The sequence below is a fragment of the Cyprinodon variegatus genome, unplaced genomic scaffold (genome assembly GCF_000732505.1).
Source record: "Cyprinodon variegatus isolate N-32 unplaced genomic scaffold, C_variegatus-1.0 Scaffold56, whole genome shotgun sequence".
In the NCBI taxonomy this organism is placed as follows: domain Eukaryota; kingdom Metazoa; phylum Chordata; class Actinopteri; order Cyprinodontiformes; family Cyprinodontidae; genus Cyprinodon; species Cyprinodon variegatus.
In genome coordinates this window covers 152,073-163,211 of record NW_015150509.1, presented here as the reverse complement: position 1 = coordinate 163,211, position 11,139 = coordinate 152,073, and the positions used below count along the sequence as shown (strand labels likewise).

At 36.3% G+C, this 11,139-nt stretch overlaps 1 protein-coding gene across 1 annotated transcript in view; it reads right to left on the bottom strand.

The window, feature by feature from the left end:
• The window catches only part of ammecr1 (Alport syndrome, mental retardation, midface hypoplasia and elliptocytosis chromosomal region gene 1), an 18,742-nt gene extending 12,527 nt beyond the window's left edge, over positions 1–6,215 (bottom strand). The window contains exon 1 of the mRNA XM_015371332.1: positions 4,809–6,215. Within this exon, the coding sequence (XP_015226818.1) occupies positions 4,809–5,278 (470 nt within the window). The 5' untranslated portion in view covers positions 5,279–6,215. The remainder of the gene's footprint in view (positions 1–4,808) is intronic.
• Between the last annotated feature and the right edge of the window lie 4,924 nt (positions 6,216–11,139).

The window sequence follows — 11,139 nt, the reverse complement described above, 5'->3', positions numbered from 1 at the left end:
TAAAAACGAGTATTGTATCTGGATACAACATTTCAGTATCGATACTTTTTTGAGTTTCGATACTTTTGACAACCCTACACATCAGTAACTATATCAGCTGAACTTAGACAGCATGAGAAATGGCTGTTATGGGGTTTATTTTTGCTCCAAATGTGGGTGAATTAAAAAAAAAAATTAAAAGTTTATATTTTTAGAACAGGTTTTTTTTTTTTTTAAAAGGATTTTTAAACTTTAAGCTGAAGGGGGGTAAAAAAAAATGCTTTTAAAACAAAGGACTGTCATAGTTGAATTTTTTCAAAAATGTGACAAAACTGCAACAATCCACGACCCCTGAAGTGTTTCCCGGACCCTACCAGAGAGCACTGACCAATGTCGCTGCTGATCTCAATAATTCAGTTTGACAAGCCCATCCCACCCCCTGAGGTTAAGGACATGTCCAGGACATGACAGACCAAACGCACCAGTTCCTCAGACCAGATGGAGCTTGCACACGTGCAGCAGAGATTATCTTGTTATCCATCAGGAAACTGATCTTTGGTTGGAGGCAATACTATGACGGTTAGATAACCAACTGATTCGTCACCTTACACTTTCCAACCTGAATGCTCCTAATGTTTGGGAAATTCATGGAAAATTCTTGTCAACACTTCACATCCAACTTTTATATCACCACATAGATTATGTTACAGATCTGGAGGGTTTCACACTTTAAGAACACTTTAAGATCAAACTTTTTTTCCTTCTGTAGAGTTCCTCGGCTTAATATAAATGCTATTTAGATTTCAGCGTGCATGTTTCACAAATCACCAAAACTAAACGATGAGCTGGAAGACAAAGGTAAACTGAGCTAAGAGTCCTATGATGAAACATAGAGCTATGGCTGCATGCCTGTGTGTTTTAATCAACTGGCAAACATGAACAGGACAGCAATTTACTGTGTGACTGAACATCTTTACGAGTCAACCGCTACAGTGAAATTTTAAGCCCCACGAAGTAGTGGCATATTAAAGTAGTCTATTCAGCCTGCGCTGCTGACTGCTGTTCATGGAAATTATGCTGAAAAGAGAAAATGTGACTTCTAGAGTCTGCAGCATTCTTAAAGCTAATTTACGTTGCTGTCTAATAAAAAAATAATTATTTTTCAATGGAAAACGTTTGGTGCATTTATTAACCCTTTCTGACTGGCAGGGGTACCAGTGCTCCCTTTTCCATATCTATTTTTAGGTTCCTGGATAATTGCGACCAAATAAGACAGAGCAATCTTTTTATTTTCTTTTTCCAAATCATAGAGGAAAAAAATTGAACATTGTACTCACATCGAGTCCTGGAGCACTGTTTTTCCCCTGAAAATGCTATTTTTATTTTGCATAAATCAAATAAAAATACAAAAACAAAAAAACAATCTAGACTAGGGCTGCAACTAAAGATTAAGTAATCACTTAATATGTTGATCATTTTTTCAAATGATCGGTTAAGAATCGGATAGCAAAAGGTTCTTTGATTCTTTACAGAATTAAACCAGGCGAAACTAAAACCTTTCCACTTGAGTACTGGATAGAGCATATTGACAGATAAAAAAGTTTGTTTTGTTTTTTTATCTTAAATTTAAAATATTTATATGTAATTACTGCTCTAAGTGGGTTGCTATACACCAGTCAACTATTACTTGATTACTAAATTAGTAGACGACCTTTTTTTGACCAATTGATTGTCTCTTTTTCCTTAAGTACAAAGAGCAGGAGGTTGTATCCAACAGTGCCGCATCTCTTTGTGGACATTTCTGTAATAAACAGCTATCTGTTGCACAAGGAGCTCTGTGGCAGACTGGATCAGCTGATCCACTCTTCCACAGTAAACTAAGCTTTACTCTGAGCCTGCAATTCCAGTATTGTAAATAATTCATTATAGATAGGGTTAGGGTGCTCCTGTTGTGTTTTTAAATTTTGCATCTTAATAAAGAATATCACCATCATACCACCATAAATTTTTAATACACAAAAAAAAATGATTTGATTTTTTTTTTTGTGGGTTATAACACTTTGTTTTCCAAACAAAAATGATCTGTCATTATCTACACTTTTAAATGTGTTCATATGTATCTGGTAAAATTAAAGATTTGATTGCACACCTGCAAACATTTTAGAAGTACATATAATTTCTCAAATGTTTCACAATGTACATATTTCTTTTTATTTTCATTTAATCTCTGTTTACAAAATGAAGGGTATTTAAATAATTAAGCTTCGGACACACTGCAATGAAGATTTTCACTGGTTTTAAATTGTTTTGTCCAAGTTTTTTACATTACAATTTTTCGAGGGATAGAGATGGTATTTTTCTGTATTCAGAAAGTATGTCCAAAAAAAAAAGATTTTAATTTTTCAGTTGGTTCATTTGAAATGTAAGAGTTCTAATGTTGTCTTACATATTGAAATGCTTTAAAAAAAAATGGCTCTACAGCTTGTAAAAAAAAAAAAAAATACAGCGAATGTTCTAATGTTGGTCATTAAGGGTTAAATATCTCACCATCTTTTGATTAACAAGTGAGGTGAAATAAAAATAACATGTTCTCAAATGAGAAATATTATGCATTTTTCAGTTGTTTGGTCACAAAAACACAGTGCATCCAGTATCATTAATAAAAGAAGCATGCAAATCACTTCAGGTAAAAATGGTAGTCCAAAGACTGTGTCCTTCCACTTTGCAGTCCCACACCATTAGGCTCTGACAGAGGTGCTGACAGAGTGAATTCTTAAAATGACCTGCATGCCATAGTATCAAAGACGGGAAAGCAGGAGAATTCAACCTTTGTGAGCCTTTATTTCACAGCTTAAAGGGTTAGAGGCTGTTTTTTTTTTTAAAACAAAGATGTCTAACTTTGTTTTAAAAAACAAATGTCTAACTTTCTAGAATCACTGATTTTTTTTTTTTTTTTAGGCGTACTAAATTCATAAATGTGGATAATTTTTTCAATCTAACATCCAAAGCTATTAAAAAAATTCTATAAATATAAACTATCACACAAAAACCATATAGAACATAAAATCCTTTTTGACAGTGATGCCTTGTTATGATACCTGATTTTCCCCAAAGAAGAATGATATAGACCATTCTTGTTATGGTCTTAAAGAATGTTTGGGTACTTTTTTAAAAATAAGTCAAAATATTAGATTTTTAAGAAGGATTTTGTTGGTTCTAGTTTTTGATCAGTGAGGTCCTACAAAACTCAGCAACCTAAACCAAACGTCACTGATAATTTGGTTCCATTTCACATGGGTGAACTGCATTTACTGATTAGAGAGCTTCTAAACACATTTTATTGTGGAGCAACTCTGTTTTTCTTCTCTTTTTTTTCAGCTTACATTTTAACAATATGTACCTCTTTATAATGGTCTTTTAAAAGTGGCTCAAACAAAAGAGACTGAATTTTGAAGCTTCCAAAGGACAAAATGTACAAAGTAAACATTCAAGTAGTAGGAATACTTTTTGCAGGCTCTTTGTGTAAAGCATTGCATTAACTCAAAAAAAGATCAATAACAGTTAAACTATTAAAAGTACTATTAAAAGTCTTTCTTAGGTTCATTTTTTTCAGTATCAACAAATAATAGTACACAGATTACATTCTTTTTGAGAGGCTAACAGACATAAATGAAAAAATAGTGGAAATGTGAGCACTGGTTGCAAAGCGAAAAATAAAAATAGTTCCCTCAAATATGTGAGTAAGACACCCTTTGTGTCACATGCCACCATATTACCCTGGTCATGTTAGTTAGGGAACAAAATGTTTCTATAGAGGCCGCAACAGGAAAGTTGTTGAGAAAAAATATTGACAGGGGCTAAATTTATGATCATTTTAAAATAAACATTTTCAAACCATCAATTACTTGCAAAAATCAGTTTTCTGTTTTGTTTTTTGTTTTTATCATCTGCCAATGGCATTATCTCTTCTTCAACATAAAGCCTAAGACTGCTAAGGAATTAGCATGTAGCATATGTTCTTTGTTGCTTGGCGAAAACTGATTATTTCCTTATTTCTACAAGAATGTCCCTAAAATACAACAAAGTATATAAGAAAACGAGTAGAAAATACAAACAGTTATTTAGTCAAAATATCAAACAGGACTTTAAAAATACATTTAAATTACAAATCAGTCGCTATCTGCCATTGCTATGCTAGCAAGGCTTTAAGCTAACAAGGCTAAGCCCAATATGCCAACGTCAATGTACTTGGGATAAATGTCTAGATCAAATAAAACTTAATTCAAATATTGATGCACTTTTTAAAAACATTTTATTCGTGCATTTGTGAAAACTGACATAGGTAATTAACTGAAAAATCCCGCTTTATTGTAGGAACAAGCAGTCGCTCTTCGATAGAGGCGAAAGCTAGCATGAGCTAATAATAGTCCTTTTTTTTAGATTATTAAAACTGTAAAATATTTTGTTTCATGATTATTTACTAGTATTTATTTTTTAAATTACATTGGTGCATCAAGCAATGATTGATATTGGGCATTTCTTATTCGAAGTCTTTCTTAAATAATTGTATATTTCCGTGCGGTTTGTTTAGCCGCAGGCCAGAACAGCCTTTTTTGACTAGGCCCAACTTAAAACTTGGCCAGTTAAGATACGACTTTATGAATTAAAATCGACAGTTTTTAATTGGTGCTTTTAGGTGACAGTTCGAGCTTTATATAATGGACAAAAGGTGCCATAGATTGGTCAAGTAGTTTTGGACAGGTAAGCAACTGTTGAGGGAATTTCACTCAGAGTTCAAACGGAGCAAAACAAAAGACATAAATACTCACTAGGGATCGTTTGTAAACCTGGGTGTTCTCGGAGGTTGGTATCCGTACAGATGGCAATAAAGCACGTCAAAACAGAAGCAGCACATCTCTGCTGAGACGACCATTTTTCTGCCAACACTTCCCGAACCTGGTCCTGGGCTGAGGTTCGGGGAGAGGCCGGATGTAGAGTAACCGGCCGGGGCAGGAGACAGAGCGTTTGTGCCTCCGCTGCTACCGCTACCGCCGCTAATGTTCCCTCCGGGTCCCCCCAGGCCGTTGGCTCTGCTCACGTTCGCCGTTGCTGCAACCGTCGCGGAGGAGCCAATCCCCAACTCCGAGCCACAATGTCCGGTTCCTGTCACCCCGCTTCCCGCCCCCACCCCGCCGGGACCCCCCGACCCGGGAGATCCCGACAGTTTCTGCTTCTTCACCCCGCAGCACCCGGCCGCCATCTTGGAACAATCTGCACCGACACACCGCTTCCGACCCATAACCGTCACCGCGGGAAGGGTGGGGGGGAACGCCGACCAGACGTAGAAATCCCACTGCGCTGAGACGTACGACGGACAATACTCCACTTTCACTCTTTTATGCTCTATTTCCGATGTAATCGGGTGAAGAAACAACCACAGTTGGGAAAAGATTGCAATGTCACTATTAAAAAAAAAACGCGTGACTCGGCTACGCAAAATTCATAGCTCACGCGTCTATTTCTTGAGTAGTGACCCAGCCAGGGGTTTAGGATGTGTTGTTCCAGTAGATCACACCCTAAGTCCGAGCCAAATATACACCCCTCTAACACGACACCATCCGTAGCGACCTGGCTCGTTCTACCCCCCCAAAAAAACACACAAGTTCAACGAGTACACAGTCCGATGAGGCCGCGGATGACAGCGATCAGGCGGTCCAGATGTGTAGCCGCTGTAGTCCCGCAGCACACCTCTCCAACTAGAAGCCGGGGGCTCGAGTACGCAGGACCCATAAGCTTCAGCACAAACTGCGCACTGATCCACTGACAGCGTAGCTTCTCATTGCACCAGCTTGTTTTGCTACTCGCCTCATGAACTTCTAATTATACAACAGGCCCGGAATAATAGAAAGCCAAACGCCGGGGAAACGCAGAGCAAAATGGCATCTGACGATGCGGGGTTGGCATGGCATAACGGATCGCGTCAGCGGCCGAACAAGTCATTTCAGTGCCCGTTAGCCCACAGTTTGCACCTGCATCATGACTGCTCTCGGACCGGCTTGGAGATCTGAATAACACCCCCGCGTCAAACGGACCGCTGAAAGTTTTCAGCATAGGTTATTTTTTTGTGTTGGAGGGGGGGTGTCATCCGGACAGAAGAGCGTTCAAACCCGCCGACCGTGAGAAATCCACCGGGTTGTAACGGCAACCCCCTCCCTCTGCATCCGCCTGTCAGCTGCTACAGTTCTGTGCTGTTCGGGTTAAAAAAAAAATAAAAAAAAAAGCCCTGCGATCAGTCGGTGGGCATCGGTGTTGTCGGCACGCCGGAACCGGATTCACAAAACGATCTGCGCTCAGATACTGCGTAGCAATAGGGGGCTTGAATTTTACGATTCAGAATATTCGGTGCAGTGGAAGCATGCGCGGCAATGACGTCCGCGCACGTGGACATGAGAAGCAGTTCACCCCGAAGTTTTTAAAGGTACTGGACGTTATTAAAGCTAGAGGGAATACTTTGCTAAGACCTGTCAGATCTAAGTGGGTTTGAATCAGAGAATTTAGAGATTAAGGTGTTCCCTCTTTTTATAGAAATAAAGTTCCTCAAATAGATATGTATATCCAAAGGGAAAGGGGTATGACTGCATGGAACAGAATCATTTTCAGATGTAAACCCAGTTGGAAATTTGAAAAATCATTGATGCAGAACTGGTAGACATCTATCACACACATATCTATATATAGAGATATCTATATATATAAATAAATACATTTTCATCAACTTTGCAACTCTGCACCCTTTTTCAGTGCATTTCAGCGCAAACCGCAGTTGCATAAGCAATATAAGGAGCTATAAAAATAAAGTGTGAAAAAGGCCAAAGCATCCTAATACTTAAGGGCATCACAGTTATGTTTAACCATGAGAACGTGTTAACTGACCACCTCTGGTTTTCAGTGGTTAAAATAGTTCAGGCATCAATATTATTTCTTAAAAAAAACAACAACAAAAAAACACGCTTACATGGGAAAAACTAAAAGGGTAAAACAAACATTCCTCAAACTGAACTCTGAACAGCTTGAAATGGAAAACAGGACAAGTATGTAGACGATTTCCCGTTTTTTTTTTTTTTTTTTTTTTTTTTGATACCATAAGCAGTGAAGAATTGCAGCTAAAATGTTACCCTGACTCCAGCTGAATTTTTAATTCTTAAAAATCACCCCCCTTCTTAAATGACCATCCCTACCATCCCCTGTAACATTTTATCGCTGAATGTGTAAAAATGTCTACTTTATATTAACAGCAATGGCAATAATATTGCCCTTTCAACATTTGGCAGGCTGTGTGCTTACGAGTAGCCTGAGCAAAATAAATAAACTCAAAGAGGTTGCCTTCCCTAATTATGAAGCTGATCCCAGTTGGAAATTTGTCCTCTGCATTTGTCCCCAACTATGTGCAGTGATAGCCATGCCAGTCCAGGGAATGGCTGCAGTTCTACTCTAAGGTGCCTTGGTCAAGGTCAATGACCAGCGTACCTGACATGTAACAACCATACCATGTATATTGCTTAAAGTCAATAGACTATAATAACTAGGCTATACATGCTTCTACAAAAAAAAAATAAAAGAAATCCACCATCTACCTTCTTTCTTTTTTACAACTAGACTACTGACTCCTTTACTACCATCTTGACACCCGATCATCCTGATTGATAGACTTTATTGATCTCACAGAAGAGAAATATACTCGTTACATCAGCTCAAACAGTCAAAGGAGAAGAATGTGCCAAAGGAAGAAAAAGGCACATGGTTTATATACAGTATACACAGTGTGTCCACATATGGCAAGGCAAGGCAAATTTATTTGTATAGCACAATTCAGTACAAAGACAATGCAAAGTGCTTTACATGATTAAAATACAGGAAGATAAAACAGAATCAAAGCACGTAGGAAAAAATAAAAATAAAAAAATAAATAAAATAAAATAAAAAATGCAGAAACAACAAAAGAATATTAAAAACAGTTGGACGTTTTTGTTAGATTACATTTATTTATTTGATGATTTTTTTTTTTGATATGATAGCTTTTTTTTTTTTTTTATAGTAGGATCATTATTGCACAGGGTGTTTAAATGTGTATTTACATAGATGGATATTTACATGGGCGGATCTAGATGGGGGCCAGTGCCCCTGTAGATCATGTCCTGGCCTCTATTATGGCCCCTGAACTGAAGAGATAATACTCAAAGATGTTCTAAAGATGATATGCACTGGAACAGACATGGTTACTGATGTCCTTTGGATCTTTTTTTTTTTTTTTTGACGTTTTTTTTTAAATAAAATTAGTTAAAAACAATAANTTTACATGATTAAAATACAGGAAGATAAAACAGAATCAAAGCAAGTAGGAAAAATAAAAATAAAAAAATAAATAAATAATAAATAAAATAAAAAATGCAGAAACAACAAAAGAATATTAAAAACAGTTGGAAGTTTTTGTTAGATTACATTTATTTATTTGATGATTTTTTTTTTTTGATATGATAGCTTTTTTTTTTTAATAGTAGGATCATTATTGCACAGGGTGTTTAAATGTGTATTTACATAGTTGGATATTTACATGGGCGGATCTAGATGGGGGCCAGTGCCCCTGTAGATCATGTCCTGGCCTCTGTTATGGCCCCTGAACTGAAGAGATAATACTCAAAGATGTTCTAAAGATGATATGCACTGGAACAGACATGGTTACTGATAGGTCCTTTGGATCTTTTTTTTCTTTACATTTTTTTTAAATAAAATTAGTTAAAACAATAAGGTGATAGCTTCAGTGGTACTGAGATAGGAGCTTAGTTTTTAATCTGCTAAATGTTTTTTTAAAACTAATTTAAAAAAAACTCAGTAAAAAAAATGTACAGCTGAATTTATCAGTTTTTCTTGAGTTCTAATTCTGATTTTACAGAAAACGGTTATTTTAACTTAAATTAGGTCAGAAATATGTACAATCCATAAATTCTGAATGTATATTGATCTACTAAGACATAGAATTTGAATAAAATGTAATTGAATTGAAATTTTACTTCATGCAGCTGTCTTAATATATTTGAATCCATTGCCTTGTTTTTTATTGCATGCTTTTCTGTTCCCCAAATAAAACACGCTGGCCCCATCCTGGCCCCCTGGTACATTAGGTCTAGAACCGCCACTGGGTATTTATATTTAGATATATAGTTATTGTAATGGGTGTCAAATATAGAGAAACAGGTTATTGCACAGGGTATCAAATAGTATCAATGATATCAATCTGAAGCCCTCCTTACTCCCTCAGAGGATATTCTTCAACCCTCTTCCCTTTTTTTGCCTTTGGCAGCAGAACTTTCTCTCACTCTTCTCCCAAGCTTTCTCCCACTTTTTCCCATCAGACATCAGTAATATTGACACGCTTTACCACTTTAAATCGAGACTTCAAACAAGTCCTTTCAAGACTGTTTATTCTCTGTGATTTTAACTTTTATTGATGATGTGCATGGGCGGTTCTAGAGAGGGGCCAGTAGCCCTATAGAACAATTCCGGGCCCCGGTTATGGTCCCTGTACTGAAAACGCACTACAAATTTGAAATATAATAAGTATATTTTTCTTGAAATACGTGTATTTTCCCAAAATTTTAGAAGGTAAGTTAGACAATTTGCAATGGAATATGATGAATTACATTTAAAATTACAAAAAAACATTACATTTTTAAAATGCATGATATTATTCTTATTTTTTAGAGCAGAAATACTCATTCATTAGGCAGATCATCATAATTACCAGCTTCAACTAAGGGCTAATACATTTACCTAAAGATTTCTTTTCCTTTTTTAGATCTGTTTTTGTAGTGTAATACTACCGGTAAATAAATTAATTATGATAAGAGAAGAGAATGTACCTCAAACTTCACTTGGATCAATTTTTTTTATCTTTCCTTTATAATTTAGAGTAAAGGTAATTTAGAAACAGCTTTATGTTTAAATCGAACTAAGACAGGATCACATTTTAGATCTTAGACCTTGACTCTGGGGCTCACTTAATATACTAAATGATGCATTCATGCCCTATTTATTTTTCTGTTTTCTGTTTGTTATTCTTTTTTATGTGTCCCCATTATTAAAAACACCTGCACCACCCTGGCCTCCGTTGTACATTTTGTCTAGAACCACCACTCATGATTTGTTATCTGTTTTTTTTGTTGTTTTTTTTTTATCTTCATTTGTCGCCTTTGCATCTTTTAATAAAAAGCTTTTTTCATTATTACTGTTATTATTGTGCTATTACTACTTGTCTTCAAATACTATTTCTGACTGAGTTGGACTTTTTTTAAGGGGTTTCTCATTAAAAACAATGAAAGCTTCTTTGACCCGAGTATTTGCCCAAGGGCCCATATTTGGTTATTTATATTTCTAAATTAAAATAGATTTTTTTTATGGGTAAATCTCACTCTTTTAGGAGTAAGATTATGGCAGAGAAGCCTTAAGGCCCCCACAACCAAGCATCAGTTAAATATTTATTCAATTAATCAGACAGTTGCCTCAGGTTCATGCATGTATTACCTCTTTATATTTAGCCTCTTGTCTTTCTTTTCATTTCATATCTGTTATGGTTTAGGACCCTGTTGTTACAGTCTTTTGCTCCTTTTTTATTAATTTAAACAACCCGATAGGGAATTAAAACATGTCTGTTGAATAATATTGTTGTCATGATTCTTCTATACCAGCCTAAAAAGCTATAAAGAAGTTATTATGACAACATTTTCAAGGAACATTTTGGCTGATTCCCTTTATGTTAATTTTTTTCTGCAAGTATTTTAAATGCAGTGCTGGGATCATTTGGTGTTATTTTGCTGAAATGTTAATTCAAGTTGAATGGAGAAAATGCAAGTCCATGCAATTCCTTCTGCCGACGTGGTGACTGTGTAACTCTCTCTCTTTGCATAAACCTTGTCATCACTTCATCTAGAGTGTTTTTCCCTCTGGCTCCCATGTGGTGACCTTTCTCTTCCACTCAGGACAAAATCCCTGCTCATTTTCCACTGCAGACAGATAACTCCTTTTATCAGCTGGAATGTCATATCGCCAAACCAGATTTATTCCTACTCATTTGTATTTCGTTTTGCCTTTTTAATGTCCTGAGCG